Source organism: Heteronotia binoei, chromosome 2 (genome assembly GCF_032191835.1).
Source record: "Heteronotia binoei isolate CCM8104 ecotype False Entrance Well chromosome 2, APGP_CSIRO_Hbin_v1, whole genome shotgun sequence".
NCBI classification, from domain to species: Eukaryota; Metazoa; Chordata; class Lepidosauria; order Squamata; family Gekkonidae; genus Heteronotia; species Heteronotia binoei.
Genome location: NC_083224.1, coordinates 198,543,962 through 198,562,159, shown reverse-complemented (window position 1 = coordinate 198,562,159; position 18,198 = coordinate 198,543,962). Strand labels below are relative to the sequence as shown.

Below are 18,198 nucleotides of genomic sequence, written 5' to 3'. Positions count from 1 at the left end.
GAGAGCTCCCCCAGAAGCTGCCCTTTCAAAGAGAGAGTCTCAGAGCGGCCTACAATCTCCTTCATCTTCCTCCCCCACAACAGTTAGGTGGGGCTAAGAGAGCTCTCCCAGATGCTGCCCTTTGAGTTCCACAAGGTGTGAATCACGCAAGCAAGCACTTTCTTTTTTCTGTCCTGAATCAACTGGCCGTCAGGTGGCCACAAATTCTGGAATTCTGGAATTTGGATCAGTCCATCTAGTCCAGCATCCTGCCTCACACAGTGGCCAACCAGTTCCTCTGGAGGGCCAACAACAGGGCAGAGAGGCCGAGGCCTTCATAAAAACATAAGAGCACTGCTGGATCAGACCAGTGAAAGTCCATCTAGTCCAGCATCCTGTCTCACACATTTCCTCTGTAGGGCCAACATCAAGGCACAGAGGCTGAGGCCTTCATAAGAACACCAGAAGAGCCTTGCTGGATCAGACCAGTGGTCCATCTAGTCCAGCATCCTGCCTCACACAGTAGCCGTCCATTTCCTCTGGAGGGCCAACAACAAGGCACAGAGGCCGAGGCCTTTCCCTGATGTTGCCTCCTGGCTCTGGCAGATGCTTTTTCTGAATATGGAGATTCCCTTTGGTTCTTCTGTTCAGTAACCAGCCCTTGATAATTAACACTGGAGCCTCCATATTCAGGCGCAGTCTGACTGAGAATATCAGGAACTGGGGACAAGAAATGGGAGGGCCTTGCCTCTGCTCTCTGCTTGTAATTTTCCCAGAAGCCTCGAGCTTCCCACCATCAGAAATGGGATCCCGGGGGAGAAAAACAAGCCAGCCTCTTACAACTCTTTTATTTCCATTTTTCTGCTTTTCACAGTTCCACTCTGCCGACATATCGGTTTGGTAATCGAATTCTATGTAGGGTTGCCAATCCCCAGGTGGGGGCAGGGGATCCCCCAATTTGGAGGCCCTCCCCCCCGCTTCAGGGTCGTCAGAAAGGCAGGGGGAGGGAAATGTCTGCTGGACACTCCATTATTCCCTATGGAGACCGATTCCCATAGGGTATCATGGAGAGTTGATCCACGGGTATCTGGAGCTCTGGAAAAGCTGTTTTGTAAGATAAAGGCATCAAATTTTCCGCATAGCATCCAGTGCCTCTTTCCCAAATACCCTCCAAATTTCAAAAAGATTGAACCAGGAAGTTCAATTCTACAAGCCCCAAAAGAAGGTGCCCCTATCCTTCATTATTTCCAGTGGAGAGAAGGCATTTAAAAGGCATGCGGTCCCTTTAAAGGTGATGGCCAGAACTCCCTTTGGAGTTCAACTATGCTTGTCACACCCTTGCTCCACCCCCAAAGTCTCCTGGCTGCACCCCCAAAGTCCCCAGATATTTCTTGAATTTGACCTGGCAACCCTATTTCTATGACAAAACGGATCACCGGCCACCGTTTTCCCTTTGTCTGCCAAACCAACGGGATTACTCCACCCCCCGCCCCCCCGGTCCTGCTTTAACCCAGCCACAGTTGTTACATCCAGTGTTCCTTCTAAGCTGAGTCAGCGTGAGCTGGCTCACAGTTTTTTTAGCTTCCAGCTCACACCTTTTTGTCTTAGCTCAGGAAGGAGGGCCCCAGAGCACACTCGTTTATGCAGGAGCTCACCACTTTAATGCCAGGAGCTCACAAAGCAGAATTTTTGCTCACAAGTCTCCACAGCTTAGAGGGAGCATTGGTTACATCACTGGCCCAATTTGAAATTTATGTTTCATTAAACGCAGACCTGCTTTTCCTCGAGGTGGCAAAGAACACCCCCCACTCCCGTCCAGTCCGATTTCCCAGAGGCCAGAAGGAAAAGGACGACATTATGTGGCTCGGACAGAGAGAGAACCCAGCATGGCTTTGGGGGCCGGGAACATGCGGCCCTCCAAGCTGGGAAATAAGACCTTCCGCCTGGCTCCGGAGCAAGAAATCCAGGTGCTGGGCATACCGCAAGGTCAGGCTCTCTCCTGGGGCTCTTTGCTTCCTTCCCCAAAGACCGCGCAGGTCTGGCTTTGGCACGGAACTGGTTTCCCCGGGCTGACATCTGCTCAGATTTCTGGAGTGAGGGAAGTCGACGGCCCCAAACAGCGAGCTGGACGGGTGCCCAAAAAGCCCACCATGAGGGAACCGTGAGCCCCAGCACCTGGTGGAGAGTGCGGGCCCCACCCAAGACCTTCAACGCTGCTGTTCTCTGAGGCCAGATGGTGGAACGACAGGCCAGCGGTTGTGTCCTCGGATGGTGTAAACGTGCCGATTTGGGCTTGCCTTAGTTTTTGGCCATAACCTCTTTAACATGTTCCTGGTTCTTTTTTTTTTTTTAAATGTATCCTGTCTCACACAGTGGCCAACCGGTTCCTCTGGAGGGCCAACGACAGGGCAGAGAGGCTGAGGCCTTCATAAGAACATCAGAAAAGCCCTGCTGGATCAGACCAGTGGTCCATCTAGTCTGGCATCCCACCTCACACAATGGCCAACCATTTCTTCTGGAGGGCCAATAACAGGGCACAGAGGCTGAGGCCTTCATAGGAACATAAGAAGAACCCCTGCTGGATCAGACCAGTGGTCCATCTAGTCCAGCATGCTGTCTCACACAGTGGCCAACCAGTTCCTCTGGACGGCCAACAACAGACCGTAGAGGCCAAGGCGTTCATAAGAACATCAAAAGAGCCCTGCTAGATCAGACCAGTGGTCCATCTAGTCCAGCATCCCACCTCACACAATGGCCAACCAGTTCTTCTGGAGGGCCAACAACAGGGCAGAGAGGCTGAGGCCTTCATAAGAACATCAGAAGAGCCCTGCTGGATCAGACCAGGGAGGGTCCATCTAGTCCAGCCTCCTGTCTCACACAGTGGCCAGCCAGTTCCTCTGGAGGGCCAACAGCAAGGCAGAGAGGCTGAGGTTTCCCCTGAGAAGAACATCAGAACAGCCCTGCTGGGTCAGACCAGAGAGGGTCCATCTAGTCCAGCCTCCTCTCTCACACAGTGGTCAACCAGTTCCTCTGGAAAGGCAACCACAGGGCAGAGAGGCCGAGGCCTTCTCCTGATGAGAACATCAGAAGAGCCCTGCTGGGTCAGACCAGGGAGGGTCCATCTACTCCAGCCTCCTGTCTCACACAGTGGCCAACCAATTCCTCTGGAGGGCCAACAACAGCATAGAGGCCAAGGCCTTCCCTGATAAGAACATCAGAAGAGCCCTGCTGGATCAGACCAGTGACGGTCCCTCTAGTCCAGCCTCCTGTCTTACACAGTGGCCAACCAGTTCTTCTGGAGGGCCAACAACAGGGCAGAGAGGCTGAGGCCTTCATAAGAACATAAGAAGAGCTCTGCTGGATCAGACCAGTGGTCCATCTAGTCCAGCATCCCACCTCACACAGTGGCCAACCAGTTCCTCTGGAGGGCCAACAACAAGGCACAGAGGCTGAGGCCTTCATAGGAACATAAGAAGAACCCCTGCTGGATCAGACCAGTGGTCCATCTAGTCCAGCATGCTGTCTCACACAGTGGCCAACCAGTTCCTCTGGACGGCCAACAACAGACCGTAGAGGCCAAGCCGTTCATAAGAACATCAAAAGAGCCCTGCTAGATCAGACCAGTGGTCCATCTAGTCCAGCATCCCACCTCACACAATGGCCAACCAGTTCTTCTGGAGGGCCAACAACAGGGCAGAGAGGCTGAGGCCTTCATAAGAACATGAGAAGAGCCCTGCTGGATCAGACCAGGGAGGGTCCATCTAGTCCAGCCTCCTGTCTCACACAGTGGCCAGCCAGTTCCTCTGGAGGGCCAACAGCAAGGCAGAGAGGCTGAGGTTTCCCCTGAGAAGAACATCAGAACAGCCCTGCTGGGTCAGACCAGAGAGGGTCCATCTAGTCCAGCCTCCTCTCTCACACAGTGGTCAACCAGTTCCTCTGGAAAGGCAACCACAGGGCAGAGAGGCCGAGGCCTTCTCCTGATGAGAACATCAGAAGAGCCCTGCTGGGTCAGACCAGGGAGGGTCCATCTACTCCAGCCTCCTGTCTCACACAGTGGCCAACCAATTCCTCTGGAGGGCCAACAACAGCATAGAGGCCAAGGCCTTCCCTGATAAGAACATCAGAAAAGCCCTGCTGGATCAGACCAGTGACGGTCCCTCTAGTCCAGCCTCCTGTCTTACACAGTGGCCAACCAGTTCTTCTGGAGGGCCAACAACAGGGCAGAGAGGCTGAGGCCTTCATAAGAACATAAGAAGAGCTCTGCTGGATCAGACCAGTGGTCCATCTAGTCCAGCATCCCACCTCACACAGTGGCCAACCAGTTCCTCTGGAGGGCCAACAACAAGGCACAGAGGCTGAGGCCTTCATAGGAACTTAAGATGAGCCCTGCTGGATCAGACCAGTGAGGGTCCATCTAGTCCAGCATCCTGTCTCACACAGTGAGAGCGTAGAGGCCAAGGCATTCATAAGAACATCAAAAGAGCCCTGCTAGATCAGACCAGTGGTCCATCTAGTCCAGCATCCTGTCTCACACTGGCCAGCCAGTTCCTCTGGAGAGCCAACAACAGGGCGCAGAGGCCAGGGCACTCCCCTGGTGTTGCCTCCTGGCACTGGTATTCAGAGATTCAAATCCTAACTGCTATGAATGTGAGAAGAGCCCTGCTGGATCAGACTAGTGGTCCAGCATCCTGTCTCACACAGTGGCCAATCAGTTCCTCTGGAGAGCCAACAACAAGGCATAGAGGCTGAGGCCTTCATAAGAACATCAGAAGAGCCCTCCTGGATCAGACCAGTAGCCATCCAGTCCAGCATCCTGCCTCACACAGTGGCCAATCAGTTCCTCTGGAGGGTTAACAACAGGGCATAGAGGCTGAGGCCTTCATAAGAACATTAGAAGAGTCTTGATGGAACGGGCCAGGGGTCCATCTACTCCTGCAGCTTTGTCACACAGTGGCCCACCAGTTACTCCAGAAGTCCAGCAACAGGGCATAGAAGCCAATAAGAACATCAGAGAAGCCATGTTGGATCAGGCCAATGGCCCATCCAGCCCAACACTCTGTGTCACACAGTGGCCAAAACACACAGGTGCCATCAGGAGGTCCATCAGTGGTCCATCATATAGGGATGCCAGCCTCCAGGTGGGACCAGGAGATCCCTTGGAATTACAATTCATCTCTAGACCACAAAGACCAGTTCCCCTGGAGCAAATGGAAGTTTGGGAGGGTATCCTCTTTGTGCCCCACTGAGGTCCCTGTCCTCCCCAGACTCTACCCCCAAATCTCCAAGAGTTCCCCAGCCTGGAGCTGGCAACCCTGCCCCCACCCCCTGCCAGCAGCTGGGGGGACCTGGCAACTCTAAATGAGGCCTTCCCCTGATCTTGCCTCCTGGCACCGGGATTCAGAGGTTGACTGCCTCTAAATGTGGAGGTTCCCTTTAGTCACCTTCCACCGATGGACCTGTCCCCCATGATAGAGGTTTACAAGATTATGCACGAGAGACAGAAGGCAGAGAAAGAAGTACTTTTCTCCCTTTCTCACAATACAAGAACTCGTGGGCATTCGATGAAATTGCTGAGCAGACGGGTTAGAATGGATAAAAGGAAGTCCTTCTTCACCCAAAGGGTGATTACTGCATGGAATTCACTGCCACAGGAGGTGGTGGAAGCTACAGGCATAGCCAGCTTCGAGAGGGGATTGGATAAGCATATAGAGCAGAGGTCCCTCACTGCTTACTAGCCACAATGTATTGTTGGAACTCTCTGTCTGGGGCAGTGATGCTCTGTATTCTTGTGCTTGAGAGGGGCAACAGTGGGAGGGCTTCTAGTGTCCTGGCCCTACTGATGGACCTCCTGATGGCACCTGGGGTTTTTCTGGCCACTGTGTGACACAGAGTGTTGGACTGGATGGACCATTGGCCTGATCCAACATGGCGTCTCTTACGTTCTTCTACTCTTGGTTATTGCGGGGGGGGGGAGTGGAAGGGCTTCTAGTGTCCTGGCCCCACTGATGGACCTCCTGATGGCATCAAGGGGGTTTTGGCCACTCTATGACACAGAGTGTTGGACTGGATGGGCCTTTGGTCTGATCCATCATGGTTTCTCTTATGTTCTTATGTCTGGAGCAGTGATACTCTGTATTCTTGGAGCTTGGGAGGGGCGACAGTGGGAGGGCTTCTAGTGTCCTGGCCCCTCTGATGGACCTCCTGATGGCACCTGGGGTTTTTCTGGCCACTGTGTGACACAGAGTGTTGGACTGGATGGGCCATTGGCCTGATCCAAGTTGGCTTCTCTTGTGTTATGTCTGGGGCAGTGATGCTCTATATTCTTGGTGTTTGGGGGGGCACCGTGGGAGGGCTTCTAGTGTCCTGGCCCCACTAGAGGACTCCTGATGGCACCTGGATTTTTTGGCCACTGTGTGACACAAGAGTGTTGGACTGGATGGGCCACTGACCTGATTCAGCGTGGCTTCTCATATGTTCTTATGTGACACAGAGTGTTGGACTGGATGGGCCATTGGCCTGATTCAAAACGGCTTCTCTTATGTTCTTATGTGACACAGAGTGTTGGACTGGATGGGCCATTGGCCTGATCCAACAGGGTTTCTCTTATGTTCTTATGTCACTCAGAGTGTTGGACTGGATGGGCCATTGGCCTGACCCAACAGGGCTTCTCTTATGTTCTTATGTGACACAGAGTGTTGGACTGGATGGGCCATTGACCTGATTCAGCGTGGCTTCTCATATGTTCTTATGTGACACAGAGTGTTGGACTGGATGGGCCACTGGCTTGATCCAACAGGGCTTCTCTTATGTTCTTATGTGACACAGAGTGTTGGACTGGATGGGCCATTGGCCTGATCCATCATGGCTTCTCTTATGTTCTTATGTGACACAGAGTGTTGGACTGGATGGGCCATTGGCCTGATCCAACATGGCGTCTCTTACGTTCTTCTACTCTTGGTTATTGCGGGGGGGGGGGAGTGGAAGGGCTTCTAGTGTCCTGGCCCCACTGATGGACCTCCTGATGGCATCAAGGGGGTTTTGGCCACTCTGTGACACAGAGTGTTGGACTGGATGGGCCTTTGGTCTGATCCATCATGGTTTCTCTTATGTTCTTATGTCTGGAGCAGTGATACTCTGTATTCTTGGAGCTTGGGAGGGGCGACAGTGGGAGGGCTTCTAGTGTCCTGGCCCCACTGGTGGACCTCCTGATGGCACCTGGGGTTTTTCTGGCCACTGTGTGACACAGAGTGTTGGACTGGATGGGCCATTGGCCTGATCCAAGTTGGCTTCTCTTGTGTTATGTCTGGGGCAGTGATGCTCTATATTCTTGGTGTTTGGGGGGGCACCGTGGGAGGGCTTCTAGTGTCCTGGCCCCACTAGTGGACTCCTGATGGCACCTGGATTTTTTGGCCACTGTGTGACACAAGAGTGTTGGACTGGATGGGCCACTGACCTGATTCAGCGTGGCTTCTCATATGTTCTTATGTGACACAGAGTGTTGGACTGGATGGGCCATTGGCCTGATCCAAAACGGCTTCTCTTATGTTTTTATGTGACACAGAGTGTTGGACTGGATGGAGCACTGGCCTGATCCAACATGGCTTCCCTTATGTTCTTATGTGACACAGAGTGTTGGACTGGATGGGCCATTGGCCTGATCCAACAGGGTTTCTCTTATGTTCTTATGTCACTCAGAGTGTTGGACTGGATGGGCCATTGGCCTGACCCAACAGGGCTTCTCTTATGTTCTTATGTGACACAGAGTGTTGGACTGGATGGGCCACTGACCTGATTCAGCGTGGCTTCTCATATGTTCTTATGTGACACAGAGTGTTGGACTGGGTGGGCCATTGGCTTGATCCAACATGGCTTCTCTTATGTTTTTATGTGACACAGAGTGTTGGACTGGATGGGCCACTGACCTGATTCAGCGTGGCTTCTCATATATTCTTATGTGACACAGAGTGTTGGACTGGATGGGCCATTGGCTTGATCCAACATGGCTTCTCTTATGTTCAATAGCCAGTCTAATCCCCTTTTAAAGACAACCATATTTTGTATAGTATGCATTTATATTCTATTCAGTATGGGAAACACTCACCGTTCCGAGGGGTGGAGGCCGCTGTTGGGTTGCTCCAGTCGCTCCAAATTCCAGCCTTCTTCGAACCGTAGATGCCGAAGGGATTACAACGGACTTGGACAAAGTAGACAGTGCCCGGCCTCAACCCCGCCAGTCGGCACGAGGTCTGGTTGCCCACGTTGTCCACCACCTGGCAAGGAAGAGGGGCAGGCCTGAGAACCCCAATTCACAGGCCGAAATCTAGCCCACATCCAGCCCCACAGGGCTTGAAGCAGAAACCCAGCAAAATTTACTTATTTATTTTATTTTAGTATACTTCTATTCCGCCTGTTCCCCCGTAGGGCTCAGGGCAGAGCACAACATATAAAAACAATAAAATACAACAGAAACATTTTAAGAACAGACAGCTCGACAGCCATCAGAAAAATTTCCAATAATCGCCATACTGCCCGGCTTGGCCACCTTACATCATGACAAGATGTTATCCCTTAAAAATGGCAGATATTATTTCATTTTATACCACAGATGATAGTACCGACAGGGGAGGCCAACCGGATCAAGAATAGACGCCCGCAGCCTCAAGTAAAAGCCTGGAGGAACAGCTCCGTTTTACAGGCCCTAGGGAAGGCTACTAAGCCAGGTAGGGCCCAGATCTCAATAGGGTGCTGATTCCACCAGGTCGGGGCCAGGACTGAAAAAGCCCTGCCCCTAGTTGAGGCAAGGCGGGCGTCTCTTGGGCCGGGGACGGCCAATAGATGTTGGGAGGCTGAACGTAACGACCTCCCTGGCATATATGGGAGGCCAGATTCCTTGTCTGAGGCAGTAGATGGAGTGGTAGGCATTTGGAGCCAGGTGGTTCTACTCAGAATCCTTCTGGTCTTGAGGGTCAGGTGATCCCAGGCAGCCAATCCCAATGTACTTCCCAATGTACCGCAAGGACTCCTCAGACTGGGCAACTCATCCATTAGGGAGGTCACTAGGGACAGACTAGGTTTATTGCTGTCGAGAAGAAAATCCAAGATGGCACCTGGGTGCTTATCACCTCCTAGTAGAAAATCCAAAATGGCACCCAACTGACGGTAAAAATAGAGTTTGTGTCAATCTGGGGGCTGACCTGTTTTGACCTGACCGTCCCCCCCCCCCATAGCCCTCCCCTCCCCCCACAATCTCAGGGCATTTCACCTTCCACTCCGAACTGTCCTCCACTCGATACTGGATCTGATATTTGGCTTGGAAGAGGAAGTCTTTGAGGGCCGGTGGGGCGCTCCATCGGACGCTGAGTTGGTCCTCCAAGTCTCCGACGCGGCTCACGTGGACGTTGGAGGGGGGGTCCGTTGTCACTGTGAGGTGAGCACAACTGTTGTTAAACGGGGCTGAATGTGTGGCAAGGGAGGGCGAGGTATTCTCTGAAAACACTAAGCCCCAAGAAACAGATGTGGAAAATATACAGGGGTCTACCTGACCTTGAAACCAGGCAATATTCTACATTTCCTCATGGATCCATGTAAATATCGGAAGGTCAGCAAGGGGTAAGTGGTTATTTATTGGCAGGGCTTTTTTGTAGCAGGAACTCCTTTGCATATTAGGCTACACCCCCCTGATGTAGCCAATCGTCCGAGAGCTTACAGTAGGTCCTCTAAAGAGAGCCCTGTAAGCTCTTGGAGGATTGGTTACAGCAGGGGTTGTGGCCTAATATGCAAAGGCTGCTGCAAAAAAAGCCCTGTTTATTGGAACATTTCTGAACTTTTCCAGCACTGGTGATCATTTACAGCGGCAGTCCATAAGAAGTTTCTGGGTGGAGCCTGGAGACCTCCCAAAATTACAACTGATCTCCAGATATACCCATTAGTTTCCCTAGGGGAAATGGCTGCTTTGGAGGGGGGGCTGTAGGCCTCAGATTCAGCAGCAGCTCCCAGGAGCACAGCTCCTGAACCTTTCTGAGGGTTCCCCCTCCTCCTCCCCACCCACCTTGTCCATTGAATAGGAGGTGCAGCTGCATAACAATCCCTGGATTAGGAGAGCGGGCAGCCAGCCAGCCACCAGGGGCTTTGCCACGCCCCCAGCAGCCCTCATTAACCCCTGGAGAACCCTTTCTCCACTTCTTATGTGATTTTGGGCAGCGAGTGGCTTGCTGGCCTTTTGATCGGGGTGGAGGATGACCCAGGAGAGCCCCAGGTGAGCGAGGCCTGCTTGGGTTGGCTGGATCTCTAGCCAGCCCAAGCAGGCCTCGCTCACCCGGGGCTCTCCTTTCTTGCATCAGGTTGCTTTTGGCCTGGGAGGGCGGCATATGCTAATGAGTTATGCTAATGAGGCTCCACCACCTATTTTTTTACAAAACAACCCCTGGCGGGCAGCAATGCTCCCTCTAAGATGCACAGCAGGGGTGTCAAACATGTGGTCCAGCGACCGAATCAGGCCCCCGGAGGGCTCCTAACAGGCCCCCGAGCAACTGGCTGTCATCTGCTTCTCCCTACATCTTGCTTCCTTCTGCACAACAGTTTGCTTTGCAGGGCTTGCTCAATCGCACAGCAGAGCTACTGAGCCAAGCCTCTCTTCCTTCTATTGGCTGAGGCTCCTCCCCCTCCTCCCATCCCCTGGGGAAGGAAGGAAAGAGCCAGAGCTTCCTTGGCCCAGTTCCCTGGATCCCATGGGAGCAATACAAAGAAAACACCTTTAAGACCAACGAGTATATATTTAATTGTGTCTGTGTCCTTTATAAAGTTTGCATCTCTGCACTACCTAATCTTAAACGGGTACACACAAGGCCCGGCTCAACATGGCTCGTCCAGCCCGACATGGCCCGGCCCAACAAAATCTCATTTATGTCCGATCCGGCCCTCATAACAAATGAGTTTGACACCCCCGCTGTAGAGTCTTTGGGGCAAAAATTCTGCTTCATGAACCACTGGCCTGAAAGGCGTGCGCTCCTGCATCCATTAGTTTACTCTGGGGCCGTTTTTCCTGAGCCAAGACAAAAAGGTGTGAGCCAGAGGCTAAACAACTGTGAACCGGCTCACACTAATGCAGCTTGGAGGGAACACTGCATGGGCAGGATGCTCCACAGAGGTTGCTTCTCCCCCCCAAGCCCTCCTCCCCAAGTTCCACCCCAGATCAGGAATTTCTCAAGCAAGAAACACAGCTAAAGTGGTGCAGTGTTTCCTGTTTGGCTGATTGCTCTCTTTAAACATTTGAAGGCCTGTCACAAAAGTCTGTATAGTCCAAACGATGGTATTCCCAGTAGTCATGTATGGCTGTGAGAGCTGGACCACAAGGAAGGCCGAGTGCAGAAGAATAGATGCTTTTGAGCTGTGGTGCTGGAGAAGACTCTTGAGAGTCCCTCGGACTGCAAGAAGATCCAACCAGTCGGTCCTAAGGGAAATCAACCCAGACTGTTCCCTGGAAGGTCAGATGCTGAAGCTGAAGCTCAAATACTTTGGCCACCAAATGAGAAGGGAGCACTCCCTGGAGAAGACCCTGATGCTGGGAAAGGCAGAAGGCAAAAGAAGAAGGGGGCGGCAAAAGAGGAGATGGCTGGACAGCGTTACTGATGTAACTAACACGAATTTGAGCAGACTTCAGAGGATGGTGGAAGACAGGATAGCCTGGCGTGACTTGGTCCATGGAATCACAAAGACTTAACTTTGCAACTGAACAACAAAAAACCGCTCCAGGAATATATTCTCCTTTCTTATGGTGGAAAAATCTATTTATGGTGTCTGAACAAGGCTGTGCTTTACTAAGCACTGTTCTAAATTGCAGGGGGGGGGGGGGGCGTTTTCCAAGATAGGTCTCCCCAAATAGAAGGCCTTGACTTGCTCGATATTGGAACCATTGATAGATCATCGAGCCAGGTTCTGATACTGGGAAAGACAGAAGGCAAAAGAAGCAGGGGGCGGCAAAAGACGAGATTGCTGGACAGCGTTACTGATGTCACTGACATGAATTTGAGCGGACTTTGGGTGGAAGACAGGAGGGCCTGGCGTGACTTGGTCCACGGGGTTGTAAAGAGTCGGACTCCACTGTGCGACTGAACGACAACAACACTTAGAAGAGGGCAGGGAGCTGTTCCTGTGGGCAGCCAAAGAAGAGGACTCGCTATAACAGGTTGAAATTAAGGGTAGGAAGGTACCAGCGGGATATTAGGACAAACGTTTTGGCAGCAAGAGTTGCCCACCAGTAGAATCAGCTTCGTAGGGAGGTGGTGAACTCCCCTTCACTGGCAGTCTTTAAGCAGCAGCTGGACAAACACTCGTCGTGGATGCTCTAGGGCAGGGGTGGCCAACGGTAGCTCTCCAGATGTTTTTTTGCCTACAACTCCCATCAGCCCCAGCCAGCATGGCCAATGGCTGGGGCTGATGGGAGTTGTAGGCAAAAAACATCTGGAGAGCTACCGCTGGCCACCTCTGCTCTAGGCTGATCCTGCACTGAGCAGGGAGGATTGGAATAGATGGCCTCTTATGGCCCCTTCCAACTCTGGGATTTACTTATTCCATGGCTGGAAAAACAGTTCAACTCCTCTACTTAGCCCTTGCCGGAAGACTTTCGGTTTGTCGGGGGGTTTTGTCAGCCTGGAATAGGGGTGGCCAAACTTCCGAAATGTAAGAACCACACAGAATAAACGTCAGATGTTTGAGAGCCGCAAGACGTGAACGTCAGATGTTTGAGAGAGGAAGGAAGGAAGGAAGGAAGGAAGGAAGGAAGGAAGGAAGGAAGGAAGGAAGGAAGGAAGGAAGGAAGGAAGGAAGGAAGGAAGGAAGGAAGGAAGGAAGGAAGGAAGGAAGGAAGGAAGGAAGGAAGGAAGGAAGGAAGGAAGGAAGGAAGGAAGGAAGGAAGATTGGGGGACGGAGAGATGGAAAGAACTTTAAATGCATTCTCCAAATCACCACCTGACTTGGCTTGGAGAATGCATTTAAAGAGAGAAATGCCTTCTCCAAACCAGGTGACAGGGCAGTGGGACTTCGAGAGCCATACAATATGTGTGAAAGAGCCACATGTGGCTCTTTCAGTCACAGTTTGGTCACCCCTGGCCTAGAACATACATCACAGGGTTTTTAGTTTAGTTTAGTTTTAGTTTATTTATGATTTATATCCCGCCCTTCCCACCAAGTGGCTCAGGGCGGCTCACAACATAAAATCCAACATAAAAATTCAGTTTAAGCATTTAACACAGTTAAAACATTTAAAACATTAAAACATTAGGAATAACAGAGGTCTAATAGAACCACACTTAGTTTCTTGTGCCGGTTAGTTATAGGCCAGCCGGAAGAGGGTTGTCTTACAGGCCCTGCGGAACTGAGCAATGTCCTGCAGGGCCCTCACCTCTTCCGGCAGCTGGTTCCATCAGGAAGGGGCCATAACAGAGAAGGCCCTGTCCCTGGTAGATTTTAAGCGGGCTTCCTTTGGCCCGGGGATAACGAGAAGGTTTTGGGTTCCCGATCTCAGTACGCTCTGGGGAACATGTGGGGAGAGACGGTCCTTCAGGTAGGCAGGTCCTAGGCCATATAGGGCTTTAAAGGTAATAACCAGCACCTTGAACCGGACTTGGTATATTATTGGCAGCCAGTGCAGAACCCGGAGCCCCGGCCGAATGTGCTCCCATCTTGGGAGCCCCAATAACAGCCGGGCCGCAGCATTCTGCACTAGCTGCAACTTCCGGGTTCGGCACAAGGGCAGCCCCATGTAGAGGGCATTGCAGTAGTCCAACCTCGAGGTGACTACTCGAGGTGTTGCGTGGATATAAATAGAAGGTCAGGATAATCAAATAAGCCACCCTGAGCTTTTGAGGACAGGATACGAACATGTCAGGAACAACTAAAAATCCTGCACCCTCCATCACCACACACCAGAGAGGGAACAGCTCCTTGCAAAAACAGCATTTCTTTCTTTCTCAAGAGAGAAACTCTGCACCCCCTCCAGAAATGCGAGGCTGCATCTGTACATGTACGAAATGAGCTCTCTGCCTTTTACCCCCACAAAAAAGTCATTGAGGAATATGAAAAGCTGCACAAACAGAGCATAGCCACTCAGCAAACTAATCACAATTCCCAAGCCCTGGTTTAAATCTGACCTTTGCCACTAACTCTCTGGCTGTTAGCCTGGGTCTTTCCAGCAGCAAGAAAGGGATGGCAAAACAGTTCCACCTTCAGGGGTGGCTCTAAGGATTATAAGACAAGCTGCAGGAAGTACTTTGAATGCTGAAAATGTTCTGTCTCTCTCTGTCTCTGTCTCTGTCTGTCTGACTCTGTCTCTGTCTCTGTCTCTGTCTCTCTGTCTGTCTCTCTGTCTGTGTGTTTCTCTCTCTCGTGTATGTGTATCTTTTCACTGGAGTGCACCAGGGATGTCTGGATTAGTGGTAGCAGCCAGAGTTATCTCCCAGTTGATCAAATCACTGTCCTTAAGTCAAATCATCCTTCTTAAACATGCCTCCGAATCTGAAGGGCGCCAACCCTCGAGCAGAGACTCATTGCAGGGACCCAACAGGCAGCAAGTTCTGAAGGAAGCTAACTGTGGTGTCTTTGAATCAGGAGAAGTGATTGACCAATCCAGTCGCACATATTCATCCACCCACCCCCAGTGGGGTCAGGGCTGACTGGAAGGTCAGAACAGGGACTCATGCAGAGACACTACAGGTGGCCTCGTCTTTCATGAACCTCGTCTTTCACTACAGGCAGCCTTGTTTTCATGTTTGCTCTGGTAAGACCTCACCTGGAGCATTGTGTTCAGTTTTGGACACCGCATTTTAAGAAGGATATAGACAAGCTGGAATAGGTCCAGAGGAGGGCGACAAAGATGGTGAGGGGTCTGGAGACCAAGTCCTATGAAGAAAGGTTGAAGGAGCTGGGGATGTTTAGCCTGGAGAGGAGGCAGCTGAGAGGTGATAGGATCACCATCTTCAAGGACTTGAAGGGCTGTCAAATAGAGGATGGGGTGGAATTGTTTTCTGTGGCCCCAGAAGGTAGGACCATAACCAGTGGGTTGAAATTGAATCAGAAGAGTTTCCGGCTCAACATTAGGAAGAACTTCCTGACCGTTAGAGCGGTTCCTCAGTGGAACAGGCTTTCTCGGGAGGTGGTGGGCTCTCCTTCCTTGGAGGTTTTAAAACCGAGGCTAGATGAAGATCCTGTGAATATAGGGGGAGGTGTTTGTGAGTTTCCTGCATTGTGCAGGGGGGTGGACTAGATGACCCTGGCGGTCCCTTCCAACTCTATGAGTCTATGAACCTATTTCTCTGAGCAGGAATTGCTGGCTTTAAGAGTATGTTCTTGGCCAGGGGCTAGTTTGCGATAGAAAAGGCAGATACTCAAAACTGGAGGATAGCGTTTCTTCCCGGCCATATATGGGAGTGTTTCTCCACAAATGGGACCCATTATAAGTATGTGTCTGTGTGGGTGCGCACGTATCTTCTTATGGGGCAGCCCATGCCCGATCTCATCAGTTCCACCCACCCGCTTCTCTCGACCGGCACGATTTTGCCTTGGCAGAGGTCCAGGCCGCTAGAGAAAGGGTTAAAAAGAAACAGATGTCTTCCAATTGGGGAAGGATGGGGGGGGGGCAGTGAGAATCCAGGAGAAATTGCCTAATTAGATTAAGAGCAATTTTGCTCACATATCATCTATTTCCTGCCCTCTCTCCGGGATGTAGTTCTGCAGAGTCCCAGGGCCTGGCCGCTCTCGCTCACACACGTTTCCTGGCTCAGCGAGTGAGGTCACTTTCGTCCCTTGTGTATGATGTCACGGATGAGACCAACAGTGACGTTACACTGCAAGGAGAGCCGCTAAAGCCCTCAATGGGTCAGAATTTGATTGGTCCTGTCCTTGATAGGAGGGTGTAAAACCAAGCAGCAGGGTGCGTGTGCGTGTGGGATAGAGAAAGTAGAGAAAGAAGTACTTTTCTCCATTTCTCACAAAACAAGAACTCGTGGGCACTCAACGAAATTGCTGAGCAGTCGGGTTAGAACAGATAAAAGGGTGATTCACACATGGAATTCACTGCCACAGGAGGTGGCGGTGGCTACAAGCATAGACAGCTTCAAGAGGGGACTGGATAAACATCTGGAGCAGAGGTCCATCAGTGCACATTAGCCACAGTGTATTGTTGGAACTCTCAGTCTGGGGCAGTGATGCTTTGTATTCTTACTGCTGGAGGGGGGGCACAGTGGGAGGGCTTCTAGTGTCCTGGCCTCACTGATGGACCTCCTGATGGCACCTAGTTTTTTGGGCCACTCTGTGACACAGAGTGTTGGACTAGATGGGCCACTGGCCTGATCCAACATGGCTCCTCATACGTTCTTATGTCTGGGGCAGTGATGCTCTGTATTCTTGATGCTTTGGGGGGGCACAGTGGGAGGGCTTCTAGTGTCCTAGCCCCACTGATGGATCTCCTGATGGCACCTGGGTTTTTTGGCCACTGTGTGACACAGATTGTTGGACTAGATGGGCCATTGGCCTGATCCAATATGGCTTCTCTTATGTTCTTATGTGAAACAGAGTGTTGGACTAGATGGGCCATTGGCCTGATCCAATACGGCTTCTCTTATGTTCTTATGTGAAACAGAGTGTTGGACTAGATGGGCCATTGGCCTGATCCAATATGGCTTCTCTTATGTACTTATGTGAAACAGAGTGTTGGACTGGATGGGCCATTGGCCTGATCCAACATGGCTTCTCTTATGTGAAACAGAGTGTTGGACTGGATGGGCCATTGGTCTGATCCAACATGGCTTCTCTTATGTTCTTATGTGAAACAGAGTGTTGGACTGGATGGGCCATTGGCCTGATCCAACATGGCTTCTCTTCTGTTCTTATGTGACACAGAGTGTTGGACTGGATGGGCCATTGGCCTGATCCAACATGGCTTCTCTTATGTACTTATGTGAAACAGAGTGTTGGACTGGATGGGCCATTGGCCTGATCCAACATGGCTTCTCTTCTGTTCTTATGTGACACAGAGTGTTGGACTGGATGGGCCATTGGCCTGATCCAACATGGCTTCTCTTATGTTCTTATGTGAAACAGAGTGTTGGACTGGATGGGCCATTGGCCTGATCCAACATGGCTTCTCTTATGTTCTTTGGTTTTGTTTTCTACCCCCTGTAAAAGTTTGTCTTCCTGTACATTAAGAGCTCTGTTGCATCAGTCCAAAGACCCACAGTCATCCTGTTCTCTGTAGTGGAAGTTTCTGGAAGATCAGTGATGGCTAGAGGCAGAGGTAGCCCACGCAGCATGGATGGGCCTGTCCTCAAAGCCATCTCATGCCTGCCCACAAATCTTGTGGCAGTGAGTTCCACAAGTCACTAGTGTAGGGGTGGCCAAACTGCGGCTCGGGAGCCACATGGGGCTTTTTCCCACATATTGTGTGACTCTCGGTGCCCCCACTGCCCCGTTGGCCAGCTTGGAAAAGACATTTGTCTCATTAAATCACTTCTCCAAGCCAAGCCAGCCGATTTAAAGCTAAAGTTGCTTTCTTTCCACCTCCCTCCTCCATCCATTTGCGCCTTCCTTCCTTCCTTCCTTCCTTCCTTCCTTCCTTCCTTCCTGTTCTCAAAACATCTGACATTCATGTCTTGCAGCTCTCAAACATCTGATGTTTATTCTATGCGGCTCTTACATTAAGCAAGTTTGGCCCCCCCTGGTGTAGTGCGAAGAAGTGGCTCCTATTTCAGATTTTACTCGTAACCGCTGATGATAAACCAGAGGACAATTCTGCTTTTAAAGCATACCTTGAACCAACCCGGTTAAAGCTGAGGCTTTCACATCGATGATGTCCTTGCAGATTTAAATGAAAACAGCAGACAGAACAGATATCTTTCAGCAAAGTATGGGGAAAGGGCACTCTGGTCATGATCGCTGGTATAGTTCCCAACCTCCAGGTGGCACTAGGGCAGCCGAGTTCCCGACTGGGTAGGGGTTCTCCGGCCCTGGAAGTTCACGACTTCTGGCTTGCCTCCCCCGACATCGCTGGCACAATGATGTCACTCAGAAGTGTCCAGGAAAACTCTATGGTTTCCCCGGACGCTCTAGGAATTTGGGAAGAAAACTCAAGTTTCCCTCCAAATTGCTAGAGTGTCGAAGTAAACCAATTGCCTAGTTCGCCGACTCCCATGCGCCAGCCGTGGCGTCATCCCTTGATGCTCCAGAGCA

At 51.3% G+C, this 18,198-nt stretch overlaps 1 protein-coding gene across 2 annotated transcripts in view; it reads right to left on the bottom strand.

Annotated features, from left to right (window-relative positions):
- CRLF1 (cytokine receptor like factor 1) overlaps positions 1-18,198 on the bottom strand; it is a 66,589-nt gene that overhangs the window by 4,070 nt on the left and 44,321 nt on the right. For both annotated transcript variants that reach the window (XM_060232826.1, XM_060232827.1), the window contains exons 5-6: positions 9,242-9,399; positions 8,081-8,249 (exon numbers count right to left, since the gene is read on the bottom strand). In XM_060232826.1, the coding sequence (XP_060088809.1) occupies positions 8,081-8,249; positions 9,242-9,399 (327 nt within the window). The remainder of the gene's footprint in view (positions 1-8,080; positions 8,250-9,241; positions 9,400-18,198) is intronic.